Source organism: Grammomys surdaster, unplaced genomic scaffold (assembly GCF_004785775.1).
Source record: "Grammomys surdaster isolate TR1022 unplaced genomic scaffold, NIH_TR_1.0 174, whole genome shotgun sequence".
Taxonomy (NCBI): domain Eukaryota; kingdom Metazoa; phylum Chordata; class Mammalia; order Rodentia; family Muridae; genus Grammomys; species Grammomys surdaster.
In genome coordinates this window covers 2440539-2460899 of record NW_021604622.1, presented here as the reverse complement: position 1 = coordinate 2460899, position 20361 = coordinate 2440539, and the positions used below count along the sequence as shown (strand labels likewise).

At 40.3% G+C, this 20361-nt stretch overlaps 1 protein-coding gene across 6 annotated transcripts in view; it reads right to left on the bottom strand.

The window, feature by feature from the left end:
• Positions 1-20361, bottom strand: part of Fyb1 (FYN binding protein 1) — a 131014-nt gene that overhangs the window by 20644 nt on the left and 90009 nt on the right. For all 6 annotated transcript variants that reach the window (XM_028767677.1, XM_028767676.1, XM_028767675.1 and 3 more), the window contains 7 exons: positions 12447-12493; positions 10085-10104; positions 9560-9594; positions 8505-8625; positions 5479-5638; positions 3572-3716; positions 1371-1393 (listed from right to left, as the gene is read on the bottom strand). In XM_028767677.1, coding sequence (XP_028623510.1) covers positions 1371-1393; positions 3572-3716; positions 5479-5638; positions 8505-8625; positions 9560-9594; positions 10085-10104; positions 12447-12493 — 551 coding nt within the window. The remainder of the gene's footprint in view (positions 1-1370; positions 1394-3571; positions 3717-5478; positions 5639-8504; positions 8626-9559; positions 9595-10084; positions 10105-12446; positions 12494-20361) is intronic.

The following is a 20361-nucleotide window of genomic DNA, read 5'->3' as shown; positions in this document are numbered from 1 at the left end:
GATTGTTTTAAAAAATTTTAGGGCTAAAAGTCATCATAAAGAAATGAGGGATAGGTCTGGTGAGATGGCTCAGTAGTTAAGAGGACCGACTGCTCTTCAGGAGGTTATGAGTTCAAATCCCAGCAACCACATGGTGACTCACAACCATCTGTAATGGGATCTGATGCTCTCCTCTGGGTGTCTGAAGACAGCTACAGTGTACTTTGGGCCAGAATGAGTGGGGGCGGAGTGAGCAGGGGCAGAGCAAGAGGGAGAAAGGAAGGGGGAAAAAAAAGAAAAATGAGGGATGGTGGGCACTCCGGACATGATGTAAAATGAATGGGTGAGAATTAATATGAGAGAAAGTAGAACAGAAGAGGACCTAGAACTAGATATCTATCATGAAAAAAAGAAGTGAGCTCGTAAGGAAATCTCAGTTGACAGTGAGTAGACACTTAGGAGAAGACTAAGGTGCCCATTTATGAAGATTAAATGGGATGAAGGAAGACTCTAGATACTAATAGCAACCAAAAGAAACTACAAAGGGAAAAGTCACACTTCAATGCCTACACGTTAAATAGAGGCCCCTTTCCGTCTCATTTGTTATGCTGTGCCCTTAGGAACTCAGCTACTAGACAAGTATTTGCTTACCAAATTATTTATTGACTACCTTCTATGCACAAGAAAATGACCTTGAAATATAACTTTCAGGGTGAGAATCTGAGCTCTTTGGTTTGCTACTTGGATAATCAGGGGGGTCTTAAGGAAGCATCGTCAATGTAGTCATAGAGTTTGCCATATGGATAGAGATAGTTCTGGAAGTGAAAGGGGAGGCTTATTTTTAACTGTGCTCAGTCTGCAGAAAGCAAGGCTGTCTCAGGCTCCCTGGGAGTGGAGTCACAGGAGGGTCCACAGCAGACTTGGAAGACAGAAGTGGCTGAGTCACAGTCACTTGGTGATCAGGACTAGAATCTGAGTCACAAACTCCTAGTACTTTTTCCTTCTTAAGATCTCACTGAGTCTTTAATTTCTGGTTCCTATACAGATATATAAAATGACGTATGTATATATGACAAGAAAGCAGAAGAGAAACTGTCCAGTGGAGCAAGGTAAGTAAGGGGAGGGGAAAGAGGAAGAGGAAGAGGAAGAAGAAGAGGAAGAAGAAGAGGAAGAAAGGTACAGAATGGGGAGGATATGATAAAATTCATTATATACTTACACAGGAATCTTCTTGTGGTACAATGGCTGTACCAATAAAATTATATATAAAATACTTAATTTAATGTACAGAAATATAAAAAACTCCTCTTATGGTTAGCAAACTACAGTGCTTTCTCATTAACATACGCAAACATGTTCAAGACTGCAAACATGGAAAGCTCGTGCCTCACCTCCGCTTCCGCTCTGACCGTGGCTAGGAGTGAAACAGAAATAAGAAATGTATGAATTATTTGGTTTTCGAGAATAGAAATTCAAACATTGAGCAGACTATAAATATTAACATTCTACTTAAAACTGAGATGAAATACAGGAAGAGCAAGAAGAATGTTAAATGTAGTAGATCCGAAGTGACAGGGCAACAATGTAACCAATAAGCACCCGGCAGGGAACAATGAGTTCTAGCACCGTAGTTCACAACTGAAGGCTGCTTGCTTTCAATAAACTTACCATTAGGCAGTTTTCACTCATTACACATTATAGTTAAAGTTACTTTAAAAACTACCCTATGTTATTTTAGGAGTCAATTAGGACAATTATCATTGCATCAATTCGACTTTCTTTTCAATATCTTAGACCCTCTCTCTCTCTCTCTCTCTCTCTCTCTCTCTCTCTCTCTCTCATTTGTTAAATATTTATTTATTCATTTAATCTATAAAGAACACTGTTGCTGTCTTCAGACACACCAGAAGAGGGCATCAGATCCCATTACAGATGGTTGTGAGCCACCATGTGGTTGCTGGGAATTGAACTCAGGACATCTGGAAGAGCAGTTAGTGCTCTTAACCTATGAGCCATCTCTCCAGCCCTCTAACTCTTAATCTAGTATGATTACACTCTGTTTTAAGAGAGAAAAAAAATTAAGTTAATCTCTTGATGGGACTCTTATCTTACAAAACCCAGGTTGGTTTTGTTTTTGTTTTTGATTTTTTTTAACCTAACAAGAATTTCTATTTTAGCTTTTATAGTTGGGTACTCTGGCCTGTGTCTCCCTGTGTGAGTTACATGAGAACCAAGTGTGGGTACTGGAAAAACATAAGATGTCTGCTTATACAATTTTATTATTTTACAGGTAGGCATCCAGAATTCCCAAGGGCTAACTCCTTTTACAACTGCCTAGCTATACGCCAACTTCATTTTGGTCTTTGTGTAAAGTACCAACAGCAGGAATAAATGTGATACTATATCACCATTCAGGACAACTGTATCCTGGTTCTCAACTTGAACATTACTTTGACAAGCCAATGGAAAGAACTAGTCTGATACAGATGATTGGATAGTTAATAAAGGCACACTACTCTCAATGGAACTTTGTAGAAAGGCATGGCACATCATCCTCTAGAACCCGATTTGTAAAGTCATTGTCACACTGTTGCTAGTAGTCACCGTCATACCTATTTTCTCCACCACTTCCCCAAAAGAGGCAATCCTTAGAATTAATTATGTTCTGGATGGCTGATGTTTCTGGTGAGTGTTTCCTCTGGGAGATTCTCACATCTAATGCCTCAGGAATGTCACATGCTAGGAGTAGAGAGGTATCACATGCCCCTTTCATCCATAGGGTGAATTTATTTGTATTTGTATGTAGTATATACGCTTCTTTGATCTCAGACTGAAATTTCCAAAATACTAGTTACATAAACCTTTCCTCTTTATAAGTCAACGGTCTCAAGTATTTCAGTGTAGCCACGAGAAACTAAAATGCAGGCATGTGGGAGAGGATGGCCTTTGTTTGCTTTTCCAAACAGGATACTTCATTTTTGTTTCTCTGCTCCATAAAAGTGTGCTTATTTTTCCAGAAGAAAACGCCACTCTAATGTCGTGTCATTAGACACTGGAAAGTTGGATCTTTACTGAATGTCTAGGGATCATAGGGGATTGAGATCTGATTTTTTTTTTAGGAGTATTCTGGAGTTGTAGCAAAAGCCATCCTCTTTCCTGTTATATTTTTAAGTAATAACAAGAAACATATTTAGACTCAGAGATTTAAGGGTGAAAAGTGTGTGTGTGTGTGTGAAATATACTTTAAATCATCTACCTCACAGTTTCCCGAATCATACAAGTTTAGGCATGTCCCTAAAATCAACTCATAATGAATAGTACAAGAGTCTTGTGTAGCAGACAACACATTTAACATATTATACAACCCACTGTGTTTCAAATAGCACTTGATGTGTGTGGCTAACAAGTGAAATAAGGATAAGGGAGGCTCACATGGCCTTGCATGCACTCACACTGGGGTTGTTGGACACGATGACTTAGTTTGGCGATTGAGGTCATTAGGTGACATGGAAGGTAAAATTGTGGAATCCTGGAATACATGACGTCTGGCAAGGGGACAGTAGTCTGCTAACTGCCTGTGTGTGTCACACACCTGTTAGAAGCATCCTGCTCAGCCACATCATCGTAGACCTCTTGGTCATCTTCAACAAGCCTCGGCGGAACAGCGTTGAAGGAGTTCTTCTTCCGTTTCAGGGAATCATAGTCAATTTCGACGGCAGTTGTTTTAATATAACCATCTGCCAAAAAGGGAAAGGGGTCCAGGCAACTGGAGCTTAGACACTTGAGAGTTTGTTTTGAAGTATGAATTGCTCACTTCCTCTTGGAGATTTCTCTTTAGGGCTGGGAATGGAGCCTAGCATGCCCAACGCTTCTGGATTTGGTGCCCTATGTATGTGCACACCTATGCATGCACCCATGGATACAACCAATGGTACTTCATTGAACATTTAATGAGGTCTCTTTGCTTGCCGTCTTGACTTAAGGGCCTTCTGTGGTTTTATATACTCTGTCAGAGACTTAACCTGTGGCACTTTACAGTGAGTCAAAGTTCAATGGGAAGATTCTAAAGTGGCTCACATTACACATTCCTTTCTTTTTTTCTTTTCCCCAACAGAAATGAAGAACACAATGATTTTTTTTATAAAAGTTTACATTGCCCTTCACTAAAAAGAACTAAACTTGCAAGCTTAACTTCTTTCTTCTTTATTTACCCAGTAGCATAGTTCTACCATGAGCCATAAAGGTCTGGAGGGATCTAATGGTAACTCAAAAGGGACTTATGGTTAGGCAAAGAACCTACTACTATTATTCTTTTTTTTTAAAGATTTATTTATTTATTATTTCTGAATACACTGTAGCTCTCTTCAGACACACCAGAAGAGGGCATCAGATCTCATTACAGATGGTTGTGAGCCACCATATGGTTGCTGGGATTTGAACTCAGGACCTCTGGAAGTGCAGTCAGTGCTCTTAACCACTGAGCCATCTCTCCAGCCCTACTACTGTTATTCTTATTCACGGATACAGTATTGAACTAAGCACTGACGACTTATCATTACACATATATTCCATCGCACATGACATAGATTAAGGCATCTTATAGCTCTTATCTGAGAAGCTTCTGTTTACATACAGATACACATAGATAATCAACACATAGACCCGTGACTGGCAAAAGTACATCGCATAAGAGACTACAGAATGCTCAACCTTAAATGGAAGGTATGTATAACATCCTTTCCTTCAAAGGCTCAGGGATATTGCAGAAGAAGGACAGAAAGAGTTTAAGGACTAGAAAAAGGCAGACAATTAGAAGATAACTGTCCTCAGGACACAGCAGAGCAACTGTACATACAAACTTATAGCCATTGTGACGGTATTCACAAGACCTGTCAAAACCTAGACAGATCAAATCCCAACATGAGAGGGGAGTTGGGCATGAAGTTCCACTCCTAACCAGGAAGCGACTGGTAATTGTTAGTTATTGGAAAAGGACTAGTCAGTTTCCTCTAAGAGTATAGCCCCTGGTATAGACTGCACTCCCGTGAAAAGACACACATCCAAGAATATTTGGGTAACATAATTTGCTATGGATGGGGGAGAAAGGGAGGGGAAAAGATACAAAGTTGGTTGAAAAGAAAAGAGAGGTTGAATCTGGGAAGAGTTGGGGGAGGGAAGGTGAATATGATCAAAAAATGTTACATGAAATTCTCAAATAACTAGCCAAAAAATAATACAGAAAAAATAAGCACACACAGACACACATACACACACAGAAACACATACACACACACACACACACAGGGAAGGAGAGGGAGGGAGAGAGGGAGAGAGAGAGAAGGAGGAAGGGAGGGAGAAAGAGGGAGGCAGGGAAGGAGAGAGAGAGAGAGAGAGAGAGAGAGAGAGAGAGAGAGAGAGAGAGAGAGAGAGAGAGAGAGAGAGAGAATAAGAACTGATGATTTCTGGAAGCCTTGAAGCCCCTGGAAAAGGCAAACTCACATGACCCCCTTGCAGTCCTGCCCAGCCATTTTCCTTCTGGATTGTCTGTGATGCGGATTATTTCAATGTCCTCTCCTTGCTTGAAGCTCAGTTCGTTCTTTCCTCCTTTGACATCACAGCAGGCTTTCGCATGATGGAGGACTTGAATGGGGCCCATGAGCTACAAGGTGGAAAACATCATAGAAAACCACTAAAAAATACAATCTTGAAAGACAGCTGCATTCCTGGTGAACGCTCTCATTGAAAGAGTTAAGGCAGACACAGTGTCCGACAGCCAAGCATTGGGCTTAGCTCAGGGAATCCTGCAGAAGAAGGGGAGGAAGGATCGTAGGAGCCAGAGAGATGAAGAACACCAAAGAAACCCACACAACCAGATACCCAGGGCTCATAGGGGCTCACAGAGACTGAACTGACAATCGGGACGCCTAGTTGGTCTAACCTTGGCCTTCTGCAAATATGTTACAGTTGTGTAGATTGGTCTTCTTGTAGGACTCCTAAGAGTGGGACCGGGGGCTATCCCTGAACCTTTTGACTGCTTTTGAGACCCTATTTTTTTCCTCCTGGGTTGCCCTATCCAGCCTTAATATGAAGAATGGTGTCTATTCTTACTGTAAGCTGTATTTTGTTGATATCCATGGGATGCCTGAACTTTTCTGAAGAGAAATGGAGGAGTGAAGGGTTGGGGAGAGGACTAGGAGGGAGGAGGGAAGGGAAGCTGCAATTGGAATGTAATTTATGAGAGAAGAATGAAGAAAAGATGCAAAAGAGAAAGAGTTAAGGGAAAAACTACAGAGTAGTGAAGCAAGGCCAACAGAGCCCAGGTGAAAGTGTGTGCAGTTCATCAGAGAATGGTGGGGGTCTGACGAGCATAAGAATTCTGGGAAAAATATCGAATAAGTGGGACTGCATGTGTGCTGATGTACACTAGACCTTTCTTCTGTTCATCTTTCCTTCCTTCCTTCCTTCCTTCCTTCCTTCCTTCCTTCCTTCCTTCCTTCCTTCCTTCCTTCTTTCCTTTGTTTCTGACTTCCTTTCTTTTGCCTGTTGGAACATAAACTTGTAGTAAATACTATCTTCTACAAATAAGATAGAATTTTATAAATAGCTTCAAACATAGGAAACAAATACTAGGGAAAGTTTTCATAACTAATATTCTGAATAGCATGATGATTTATTAATAGAATAATATATTTTAAGGCATGGGTCCTTAGATCTTAATTTTCTTTTACTAAGTGAGTGTCTTCAATAGGGTGTCTCTCATCTTTTGACAAATAAGTATGGATTGTGATTTATTTTTGAGGGGGAAGGAAAGTGTTTCATTGAGCCTATGTTGTTGTTATGTGACATATTAATTAATTAAATGCTTATATTGATAGCCAACTACCATATCAATTATGAGATTTGTTAGTAAAAGCAGACTCAAGTAGAAAGGTTTTGGGCTGAGCTGGCCTTATTATAGTTGGCCTCTGTTTGTAAACAATCTGTAATCTGAATATTTGAATTACAGATCTGCAGCTGCACTGGACTTGAATTCATGCAGTGTTCAGAGTATGAATTGGTTACTTGTTGACATTTTCTTACTACTTCGGTGAAATACATAGTGTCATGCCAGATTTTGAGGATGATTTCTTAATAAAGTAGAATTTATTTTAGTATCAATATATTGAAATGTTAACAAAATAGAAAACATATATATATATATATGTTTAATTATGATATGCCATGATACTGATGGATTCTCATATTTATAAATTCCAGTGTCTATTAACACCTGAGTGAAATATAGCTCGAAAGGTCTCAGACTTGACAGATTCTTAAGTTCTTATTGGCTGACATGACTTCTGTACTGTTTTTCTTATTAACAAAATTATTTGAATGAATGTATGAAACAATGTATTATGTTTTTCCACAAGCTAATCTCAAATACTTGAAAACTATGAATGCCCTCTTGTGAAAAATACACTACATGTATTTTTATGTATTAAATTTTTCCTTCAAGATTATACATCTTGGCAGTCATGGATTATGTGTAAGTAAAATGTTTTAGTTTCCACATTGCAATTGTAATGTTACTTGTACACAGAAGACTTTTTCCAAGACCTCATTAAAACTCATAGTAGATATAGTGGCTTTTGTATACTATTTCATTTAATCTCATAACGGACTACAGAAAAATGTCATTTATTCTCACTTTAAAGACTAAGACTCTGAATCCCACGGAGTGAGTCAAAAGTCTGAGAACACAGAACGTGTATGTGCAGCTGCAATTGGCATCTCAGTCTGTCCAAACGACTCCAACCTGGGTGTTTTCCTTGCAGCATGCTGGGGAACTTTTGTTTTAACATAACAAATGTACTGGCAAGTTATACATGACTCACATTTTGTAATTCCATGTATCAAATTCTCTAGAGAAATAAATATTTAAAGAAATAAATATTTAAAGAAAACCACGTGAATTCCCTTAAAAGTGAAGAATAGTTTCGCAATTCACATCGTCGCTCTAAATACTTCTGAGGCCCCAGAAACATACCAGATGGCTTACATCATCAGAGGTCAGCCCATGTATGTAGCATAGTAGGGGTAGCCGTAGAGGTAACACAGTTACTAGCATTCAGAGAAGATAAAGGTCAGAAGTTGAAGCATTTAAAGAAGGAAGAGAGGCAGCAGGTCTTACACTATCATCAGTAAGTATGAGGCTTAAAGGCAAATGCATAGCTCAGATCCAGATACCAGGGTCTCTGGTAACTCAAAGCAATGTGGTTCATCCAGGAACACTGTATCCACTGCACTACCGTGTGATGTGCCATTGGGACATATTTCTGGGTGATTCCAGACTTGTGGCACACAGTAATGGTGTATTCATTTCCTCTGTGAACATCAAATCCCTGGGTATCCATAAATTATAAGCTAATTATATTTAGTTATTTTTTAAATATCTGATTTCATTTTTGGATGGTAGGGAAAGGTCACCACCTTTTGGGCAGAAATGATGCTATAGCTTTATTCATCAGCAAGCAAGCACTTACCTTGAATTTCTTCTTCAGTTCCTGCTCTTTCTTCTCCCTCTCCTTCTGCTCCTTTCGTTCTAGCTCTAACCTCTTCTTTTCTTCTTTTTCCCGTTTCTTGTCTCTCTCCTTGGAAGATTCTCTGGGAATAGAAATTGTTAAGTTGTGGCTACAGGTGCAGGTGTTTGCAGGTCAGGAACCACTGTGCAGAGGTGTCTACCCACTACAGAAGAAGGTCCCCAAAGACGAGAGATGAAGACAAGAGGCTAAAGATGTTAGAATTCTGACTGTGTGAGATTGTAAAGCCAGATGGAGGCCCTCAGCTACAAACACCTTCTCAGGCAGCGCAGCTCCTCGCTGCAGCGTGCGCCACAAGGAGGACAGCACTGTTCAGAAAGCCCCTGTCCTTGGCATGCTGGCAAGTCGCCCTCGCCCTTTCCTAGGCATTCGCGAGCACACGCTCACCGGCACTCATACACATTTTAATCTAGAGACTACATGGAACAGGTTGAAGAATTGGACGGAGGAAATTAAGAGAGCGGAGCTCACCATTCAATGGAACCAGTCCCTAACATTATTAAAGATACTCTGCTCTGCTTGCAGATAGGAACCCAGCATAAATGTCCCCTAAGAGGCTCCACTTGGCAGCCAATGGAAAGAGATGCAGGGACTCAAACCCAAACATAAGATGGAGCTCGGGCGTCTTATGAAGAGTTGGGAGAAGGACTGAGGGACCCGAAGAGGGTCTGGGTGAAAAAGATACAACATGCACACATACACACATACAGAGAGAGAGAGAGAGAGAGAGAGATTGATTGATTTTGGAGTCTATTCCCTGTCTTTCAAGTAGCTTCAGGGCTCACATGGCAGTTTGTCACCAGAGACCCATGTAGATTCCTTGGAGAAGGGAACTGATTTTAGTCCTTTGTAGTGAAATAAGGGAGGTCATCACAGGACAACCATTTGTGTAAGAAAAATCTTTTCTTCCTAGTGCTTTTGCACACCCATCTGCCCTCTTACAAAACATTGTATTCATTTTAGAAGAAAATCATTATGGTAACGAAAGCAATGCATACATGTCTTCATACGTTTCTCCTTCACTCTCTTGTTCCTGTCAAGAAAATCAGATAATTACTAACTGCGATTATTCCAAAAGGTCACACACATATTTCATCGACAAACTATTCCTTAAAGTAAGTGTTTAACACACATTTCATTGACAAATTGTTCCTTGAAATGTTTACGAGTTTATATCATTTAAGCCTGAATTGGCTTATTTAAAATTTTCTTTTCTCTGTCTTTTTTTTTCCTAATTGTGAAAGACACTAGGAATAAGTAAAGGAAATTGAATTCTTTGTCTTGCTCAGTTATTTAGCTGTGCAGGCAGACACAAGTTCTACACTACTCTGCTGTGGGCCAGCATACTGACTGGCATATGACATTTCAAGCATTTAAATTAAGTAAGGTTAGAAAAGGAAAAAAATACCATTGAGACTTGTAAAACTTTTTATTTGTCTGTTTATAGCAATAGGACACAAATCATAATAATTGTTAAACACTCCCATTTTGGCAAGAGAAAAAGAGATATAAAAGTATCTGACCTCTTCTAGATTTCCAGTACCTAAAGGATTGAAAAGACAAAACAAGACAACACACTGTAATCAAGAAACAGTTCAAAATGGATAAAATAATATTTACATCAATTTAAAGTATAACTGAACTTAACCTTTTAAAACACAAAATAAAGTATGTGCTTGATATTCTCTAACACTTGTAGTTTAATTACAAAGTTACTTTATTAATTTTTATAAGCTAATGCAAAAGTAAATAACAATTATGGTACCTCTTATTTGCTTTATGTAAGGCATAGTATATGTACTTGTATGAAATGTTGTAAAACAGCGGGGAAGTCATCAATAGTTCACACTCTCTGGCACATTCTTTCTTGAGGATTTGCTTTCATCAATCAAATAATCTAAGGTGATTAGACTAAAAAAGACTACTCAAGAGTTTAGTGTAAAATATACTCTGCCAGATACCAAGCCTTAATCTGATATTATGTTACTAAAATAATAACATTAAGCTCAACCATAATAAAACAGCAACGTATTATTGCTTTAAAACACATACATAGGACAAAGAAATTAAAATGAGTGCTCAGGGACTGTCCTGGATACTTTTATGTCAATGTGTCACAGGCTAAAGCTATTTGAAAGGAGGGAAACCTCCATTTTTAAAAATGCCTCTATAAGATTGGGTTGTAGGCAAGCCTATAGCTTAACTGGTGATTGATGGGGGAGGGCCCAGCCCATTGTGGGTGGTTCCATCCCTGGACAGGTGGTCCTGGGTTCTATAAGAAAGTAGACTGAGCAAGCTGTGATAAGCAAGCCAGTATGCAGCCCCCTCCATGGCCTCTGCATCAGCTTCTGCCTCCAGGTTCCTGCCATGCTTAAGTTCCTATTCTGACTACTTTTGATGATGAACTGTGATGTGGAAGCGTAAGCTGAATCCTTTCCTCCCCAAGTTGTTTTGGTCATGGTGTTTCATCAGAGCAATAGTAACTCTAAAACAGGGACTAAGAAATCTATATGGTCATATAATACATGCACACATATACTCACATTCATGTATAGTTGATGCACTATAGGGGTGCATCATAAATTATAGAAAGGGCCTGAATTATTCTGAGTTTGGTTGGAAGAACACTGGCACTGTATACAAACTCAAGAGCAGAAATCAGAATTGTGAAATGAAAACCAATATGAATTAGCTGAGGAGAGGCACTGATTTCAGTGATAAAGCCAGTAGTGGGTTCCCAACATCCCAGTAGAGAGGTCCACACTCATCCTTACATAGCTAGTGGTTGCTGAATCCAGTGGGTTGCAAAACAAAACAAAGGCATGAGATAGAAAAGAGACTCATGCTGGGGAAATGATGTTGAGTGGGTAGGAGTGGAAGAGGGAGGATGGGCAGCTGAGTGGGATTACAGTGTATTATAGAAGTGTATAAAGATGCCATACAATACGGTTATTAAGGGCTAGAGAGATGGCTCAGTGGTTAAGAGCACTGACTGCTCTCCCAAAGGTCCTGAGTTCAAGTCCCAGCAACCACATGGTGGCTCACAACCATCTGTAATGGGATTCAATGCCCTCTTCTGGTGTGTCTGAAGACAGCTACAGTGTACTCACATGCATAAAATAAGCAAATCTTAAAAAAATAAATAAAGTGTTTGTAAAAGAATAAGTTTAATAAAAATAAAAAAATGTGAAAATTAAAATGAGATCCGTTTTATACCGTAAGACTGGGAAAAGATGAGAACGCTTAGTAAAGCACCCTTTTGCTAGTGAAAGGTGGGCACATGGCCATGTCTGTGACTTGTTGTTGAGACCATAGACAGGGTATCAGTTCTGAAGAGCGTTCTAGTCCTACTTAGCAAAGTAAATATCTTGGAACACATAACCAGCCTTTCCACTGCCATTTCTCTTTGAAGAAATGGCGTCTCTGACGTCCACATGGGATGAGCATACAGAGGAGTCCTGCAGTGCTTCCTACAATCTCAGTGAGTCGGAGCTCAGTAAACTGTGGGTACACTCCACAGTGTACTGTATAGTACCTAGTAACAACAGACTAAATGTGTGCACAGTAACGGGCTGGAGGCTGGATAAAACCTTATGCTGAATGTTCTCAAGAAGAAAACTCGATAATCTACTTCTTACATAAATTACATATATACTTACATATAATCATATGAGAAGAATATGTATAAATACACATTGAGTGTTTTAGGGTGTTTGTCTATAGTGAGAAAGAGAAGGCAATGAAGCGTGAGAATGCTAAGAAATAAGTAAAACAGGGGATCCTGAATAGGCCAATCATGGTAATTGGCCATTAAGGATGCCATGACATTTGACTAATTCAAACCTGTATTTCAGACTAAAAAAAGAAAAAAAATTTACCCCTTACCATCAGAGTGCATGACACCATCTTGATTTTCTTCATTTATAGGATGTCTGAAAACAAGGAAAAAAAAAAAACCATGAGAATAACCTTCTTCTGGCCTTAGTAGAAACTCTAGTAAGTGGCTTAGTACTATGTATATAGTACACATACATACAGGCAAAACACCCATACACATAAAATAATGATAAATAACATAAAAAAATTCACTATCATCTAGAGACAAGTTTACCCCCAAATAAAATATTTACCAAAAATAAAACACTAAGAAAGAAAAACCAAATGTGATCAAGACAACTTTGCATTCAATTATCAATCTTTAGGAGGCAGAGGAGAGAAAATATGGTAATGCACTAGCAAAGACACAGTCAGCAAAACCTAGACAAGCCTAGCCATAATATCCACAAACAATCTAATTGCCTCAATAAATAAATTGCAAGGAAAAAAAGAAAAATTGAGGTGGTAGGCAAACCTCCATTTGAAAGAGATAAATTTATGAACATATAAAATATGAACATGAATTATCAAAAACTCTAGGCTGTGAGCTCTTAGTCAAAGTTAAAGCACACATGCAAACTCTGACTGAAAATGAAAACTGGCTTTTTTTTTTTTTTAACAGGTTTTACTATTTAGCAGGTCAAGTTGGCCTCCATGCTTCAAAATCTTGAGTGCTGGGATTTGAGGCCCGTGTCCTGTTGATGACTGATTTGATATCTTAGGCTATCACACAGGGTTTAATTTGGGGATATTATCTGCTGAAATGTCTATGGATGGAATAAGATAATGTTTGTTATTAGTTTCAGGATAACACAAGAAAGGGAATAGACACAGATGAACCAGAGCTATCTGTTTATAACTCCTGCAGCGGGTAGGAGATATTGGGCCCATTGTATTACTCTGCCTTCTACATGCTGAACTATATTTTACCATACTTATACTTCTGAAAAAAAGTAATTTAATCCCCAAAGCTCTTGGGCTCTTTAAAGGAACTGATTTAATTCCAAAGCTTTTACAGCGTCATAGGAGGGCTTTCTGCAGTGAAGTCATTGGGAAGTCCATTTAAGGCAGTGGTACTTAACCTGTGGGTCATGACCCCTTTGGGAGCCCATATCAGATATTTACATATGATTCATAACAGTAACAAAATTACAGTTATGAAGTAACAACACAACAAAGTCATTTTATGATTGAGGGTCACCACAACACGAGGAACTATATCAAAGGGTAGCAGCCTTAGGAAGGTGTTCGAAATGCTTAAAAAGGAAAGTCAGTATATTACATCTGTACACGAAGCATGAAACAGCCAAGGATGGTTAAGTCACTTTAACCTTCAAGCCAACAGGTTGAAACCACGTGAAGTTGAATGGTCCAATCAGTAATGAACAATTACTGTAGCTTTGTACTTACATACTTATAACTGAAGTAATCTGGGTTCAAAACCAGCCTGGGCTATATAATGAATTTCCATTTCAATGACAAAACAAAGCAAAGAAAAAAGATCCATTTGGAAATATTTAGTTAAATAAGATTGCTAGGTGTGGACATTGAAGAACAAGTTTTACAATGGAAGCCTAAGTAATGTTTGGTTTTTGAGCCAGGCACAAGGGACAGAAGCGTATATTTTACATATCAAAGCAAACCTGGACTAAAGGTTCTCCCAGCATCCCTCAGTCCCTACCTGGCATACCCCGCAGCACCCATCCCCAAACTTTCCAGCTCAGGGGTTGGGCTGCCCTTCCCCCAAAGACTCCTCCCTATATAATCCAGACATTTTGGTCTCTCTCTCCCTCATTTCTCTTTCTCTCTCAGTGAGCACACAAACTGTTTCTCTCTTTCTCCACCTCTACCAATAGTGACTTCTCTGGCCAGTGAACTTATCCAAGAGCAGCTTCCCAATAAACCTACCTTTAACATATTCTAATCTGGCTTGAACTGGATCATTTCATTTCACCGGCAGAGAAATGACCTATCTCTTAACATAAGTAAGTCCTTCCACCTTAGCTTTAAGGAATAGCACTTTCGTAAAAATGTAAATACTCTGGACATGAAATACACTGACATTCTACCAATGAATAGTCCCTTTCATGGTGAGTGGGGCACAGGGCTGAGTAATGAACTCTATTCTTCCACTGCTTTTCTTATAGAACTCCCTCCCTCCCTCCCTCCCTCCTTCCTTCCCTCCCTCCCTCCCTCCCTCCCTCCCTCCCTCCCTCCCTCCTTCCCTCCCTCCCTCCTTCCTTTGCTCCCTCCAGTCCTCATCTTAATCTTCTTTGAGATGAGGTCTCACTTTGTAGCTCAAAGGGGCCCAGCACTCTCAGTCCTCCCAAACACTGTGATTACGGCATGTACCACCACACCTGGGGTATCTCTGCCTCTCACGTTCTCTCATTTTCTGCCAATACCGAATCCTCACTCTCTCTGAACGCCCTCTCTTATTCCTCCTTCTCCATGCTTAGCTGGTAGAGTGTTACTGGATTAATTCCAGCTCAAAAATAAAAATAAAAAAATAAAAATAAGTAAATGTTAGTGCATGCATGCACCAGGACACAAGAGTAGAGATCAGAAGAACCATGCTCTGGGATGGGAGTCCCTCCTTCCACATTTCTGTAGGTTCTGGAGATTGGAATCAGGTGCTCACCCTGTATTCTTTTTCCCTGTCATCCCCCTGCCATAGACCCCTGAACCAAGTCTTTCATAAAAGTGTTACTTCTGGGCTGTTATTCCTCAGTTCCAAAGCCCTCTCTTTGCTGCTTCTGGGTGTTATCTGTCCACCTCTTGAGCGCTACAAAGTGTCTACTTATGACCAGACTACAGAACTCTTGAGGAAAGAGATCATCACTTAGCTAATTTACTATAAAAGTTATCATTTTGAAAATATTCTTAGAGTAATTCCTGCCTTGCTAGGTCTGTGTGTGTTTGTACTTTTAATAAACTGGTGATGTATCAGTGAGACAGAGACTAAGGTAACTTTTATCTCCAAAATGAATGATTACCATTTATTTAAAGGATATTAAATGATGATAAACCCCACTGGACTTACAGTGTACTTTCCAAGGCACCTTGCTAAATAATAATAATAATTAATAATAATAATAAAGTAAAAGGCATTAGCACATTCATTCAAAGTGTTTCTCACCCAAGAAGATGTTATTTGTACATATAGACTCAATATTATGCCATATAAAATGTAATGCTATTTTATATGGGTCTGAGTTCATGCCATTTATAATATTACGATAAGAAGTATGAAATAGTGACCACAATGGCCATGACAGAGAAGAATAAAACGGACCCAATGAGGGTAAGAGATAGGTGCAAATGTCCTGAAAGGACCCAAGTGCCACCAGCTGCTCAGTGTTCAAGGCACAAAGCCGAGCTCCACAGAGGGAAGAATGGAACCAGTCACAACCAACAACAGACAACTGAGCAGAGGGAGTGAGCAGGGAGGAGAAACAGCAGGAAGTTTATCAGCGGAGATAAATCCATTCAAGCAGGTTTTTCACTACAGTTCTTTGTTTTTGATACAGACTAAAGAAGGAAATGAGATGACAGCACCTGTCATTTTGGAGCACTCCCAGGGCGGGGTGGGGGCTGTAGCTCAGTGACAGAGTGCTTGCCTAGTGTGTGTGAGGCCCTGGTTCAATTCCCAGGAAGGTAAAACCAAATCAAACAAGCAAACAAGCAAACAAACAGAACCTACTGGGGTTCTATATCTTAACATTGAAAGATGTAAAACTGTTGTGTTTTTATACTGTATTTACTCTTTGCAAGTTTAGCTTTTAACTTCTTATTGCTGATTTTTTTTTAAAGAAAGATCTAAGTGACACATAAAGGTTATTTTATACCTGCCCTTATCAGGAATGGACCCCCTCGCCTTGGGAACATGCCTTTCTATACTTAACCTATGAGAAATTTTGAAACGATGACTGGGCTAAGCCAAAAATTGCCAAATGGAATTAGGTAGGCTATCTGATGTGCCAAGTCTCAAGTTGTGGAAAATTCGAAACACTTGTAGCTAATTACAAGTACACAATGGTACATTCTTCTTTAAAACAATCCTTTCTCCTAACTAGAGTGACTTCAGGAAGAGCACCTGGCTCTTTCCTTCTCTGACCTTAGTCCCTTCCCATTAGTTATTATTTCTTACCACCTCACTTTTCCTGTCTTGTTACTATTAATAACCACAAAATTTGTTTTGTATATAAAATCTCAACCCTGGGTTCCATCTGACGGATCGGTTATACGGACACAATTTGCTATAGCAAAAGACGTTGACTTGAACGTTAGTAACGAAAAGGTCAGACTTCTTCTTTTTTTTTTTTTTTTTTTTGGTGTATATTGGATTTATTATTTATTAAAGTCAAAAGCAACTTTGCTCATGTAATGGGATGGATGTATTGGTTATCTTTACATGAATTAAATATTATCTGAGATGATCAGTATTTTGATTTATAATTCTTAGTGCTGGGAATACCTTCTGATTCCATTCCACTTCGTCAGAGTAACAGACAGGAAAACGTAAGGAGCTGCTGTCTGCATTCTGACCACTAGGTGGCGAAAGACTGCAATTTAAAATTCGCGTAACTGCCTCCCACAACTCAGATTTTTGAAATTTATTTGTGATTTCTGGTTCCCATTTACCTTCAAACCTTTCAGATGTGTAACATGACTTGATCTGAAGGGCATGGTTACTAATTACTCCCCAGAATAACTTCAGAAGCAGGCTGAGCAGGCCCCGCATGGTCAAAGTCCCTGTCTCCTCAAATTCCTCCCTCATTCCTAGTTGGAGATTCTACTGTGCACCCAGGGGAGCTCTAACCTTGTTAGTCATTTAGCCCAACCCTCCCCAGACTGATGCTGAGCCAGACTCTGTCCCAGAAATTCTTCCCTGTCTACATTATTGTTTTTGCCTTTGCTGGTAATTTCTTATCACCTTATATAAACAAGACATTTTCATATAAGCTCCACGCTATCTTTGCTACCTAGTATACCTGAGGTCAGCCTAGGTTGTAGTGACATGAGCTCCTGCCTCAAAAATACAGAAACTGAAACAAACAGTCTTTTCATCCCTGTTGTTGTCCTGTGTCCTTGAACAGGATCTGAATTGGCTTTTTTTTTCCAATTTCTTTCTATGCGTGTGCATGCATGTGCACACCTAGGCCAGCAGTTGAAGTTGGGTTTCTTCCTTTATCACGTTACACTTTATAGTTTGAGACAGGGTCTTTCTCACTGAATCCAGAACCTTTGATTTAGCTACACTGACTGGTCCATGAGCCTCGGAACTCTACCTGTCTCTGTCATATCTCTAACTCCTCTTCCTCAGAACTGGGGATCCAGATACATGCTTTTTACACGTGTGATGGGCACAAGCCTCATGCTTGTGTGGTAGGCACTTTCCAGTTGCTAAGACTTTGGGCTTTGGAGCCACACATGGTCCTCACTGTGTGTTTCATAAATGAATCCAAATTCTGCTGTTGGTGCCTTCAAAATGTATCCACAATGCAAACTTTTCTTGCCGCCTCTGCTGAGGACAGCCCAGCCCGTCTTGTTTAGAATACTACACTAGATTGCCTGCATTTCTGTAACATCTAACTGGTCCTGGTTCTGCCTTGATGTTTGCCCATCTTAAAGTGACCTTGATGAAACGAAAGTCAAAAACCCTCGGTGCTGTGCTGCAACCATCAGGGGTTTGCATCTCACTGAGGGTGACAGTCACAGACAGTCACAGCACACAGAGCCCTACATGAGCAGGCTCTGTCCCCGTTGCTTCTCTTCCTGCCTTTAGTTCTGCTAGCCTCCTCCTCAGACTTTGGACTCTTTCAGCTTCTGTTCTCTCTGTTCTCTGCCTTGAGCAGCCCCTCCCCCACAGCTTTCCGCCCACATCCCCTTTGCATCTTTGTTCCCTCACTTCTCTGTTTAAAGCTGTAACAATATGCTGACTGTTAACACCCTTCACGTTATCCTTCCCTGGTTTTCCTCTCAGCACCTGACCCTCACTGCCCACCGTAGTATCCATCAGTCTGTTTGTTCCTATTTCTCCTGCCCTTGCTTCATATAGAAGCAGAGATCTCTGGTTTGCCGTGACCTTCCCTGAAGTTCAATTGAAAGGACACAGAGACGTGACTCGAAGATTTGTTGAGTGAATATTTTACATACTTTTTTTTATGTATATGCGTACACTGTCGCTGTCTTCAGACACACCACAAGAGGGCATCGGATCCCATTACAGATGGTTGTGAGCCACCATGTGGTTGCTGGGAATTGAACTCAGGACCTCTGCAAGAACAGTCAGTGCTCTTAACCACGGAGCCATCTCTTTACCCCCAGTGAATACTTTAAAAGCCCAATAGGTATGACTTGAGAATGGATTCTGAGTAGGGAGAGGGAGCAGCACCCACAAGGATGCTCTGAAGGGCAGGACAAAAGGCACACAAACACCTGCATCTTCTACTCTTCTGCCTCAAACCCAACCAATCAATTTCCCGCATGATGATCATGGCTCATTTTGCTTTCGTTTCCTCTATGTATTTATTTAACTTCCCCTTCAGTGGGGCAAACTTCTCATCCAGATATTTCCTCATTGTGGAATTTACAGATGGGAACTTCAAAACAGTTGACGCTTTCTGTTTTGAAGAGATGGAGAAGCTTCTACATGTCCTTACCATTTTCCCCTTTTCTGCACATGGTAACTAACTGTACAGTACTCTATGGATAGATTTTCCAGGCAATATAAAACACCCAAGCCTCTTCTGTTCTTTCCATGTTCCTTCTAAGTTGGATATATTTTTATGAAGTTGGCTGATCATAGATAAGCCACTTAGCAAGAGAAAGCTTTTATTAGGATTGAGATAATAAATGACTCAAGGTTTATCACGATCAGTGGACTTTGGAAATAACTTATGGAAACAGTGTTGCCTATAAGAATCCAAGAGTTGCCTTCTTTGTGATTCTTCCCAAAGCTGGCTCATTGACTAGCATCCCATGCTCTGCCACTTGCTTTCGAAATCCGTTCTTCCTTGTGCAGCCTACTTAGGAGCCTTATCCATGGCGGATTATAGGGATGAGGTCTTCTGAGAGACAACACAGCAGGCCTTCTTGTGCTATGTTGTAGAAGAATACGCCTTCAAGGCTGGCCTATGGCTTACAGAGGAGCACATTTTCTTTATAACTATCCACTGCTGTAGACGTGGCTCAGTCGATAAAAGTATTTTGCTGTGTGAGACCTTATCAACAATGTGATGTATACAAATGTTTGCTTTCCTACTAGGTTTTAGGTCTTCTGGCAGCTCACAGGCCTAAGGAAACTATAAGACAGTTCTTCTGGTTCCTGTGAAAACCTTAGTTTCCACCAGTCTCTGGTCGGCTTCTGCTGGAAGCTGCCTGAGACATCCACTGTGTTTTCATAACCGTGATTTCTGTAGGCTCTTTTCAGGCTTGTGGAATTGCCTGGAAACCTGTGCGTAGACAGCGCCACCTGCTGGCTGTTCTTTCTTCTTTGCCTTACTGAATGCCAGCCTTGTATGTTACTGAACCCAGAGGCCTGTGGGTCCTTTTAACGAGTCATTAGACTTATGAGTGGTCTGAAGGACCCTTGAAGCAGGGGATCTAGTGTCAAATACCCTTTCTTTTCATAATGTCCTCAATGAAATGGTAACTGGCCTCCAGGGCTTATCAACTTTCAGAATTCTTGATTGAGCCATTTGTGAAGATTTCATACTAAAAGCTTGCCATACTCACATACTTTGCCGGAGCTGGTGTCTGGGGGAGGGCTTATAACAGACTTTAGAAGTGCTAGGATCTTGGGCCCACTGTGGTGGCATACACCTGCAATTGAAGGCAGAGGCGGAGGTGGAGGCGGAGGCGGCGGCAGCGGCGGCAGAGAGAGGCAGAGAGAGGCAGAGAGAGGCAGAGAGAGGCAGAG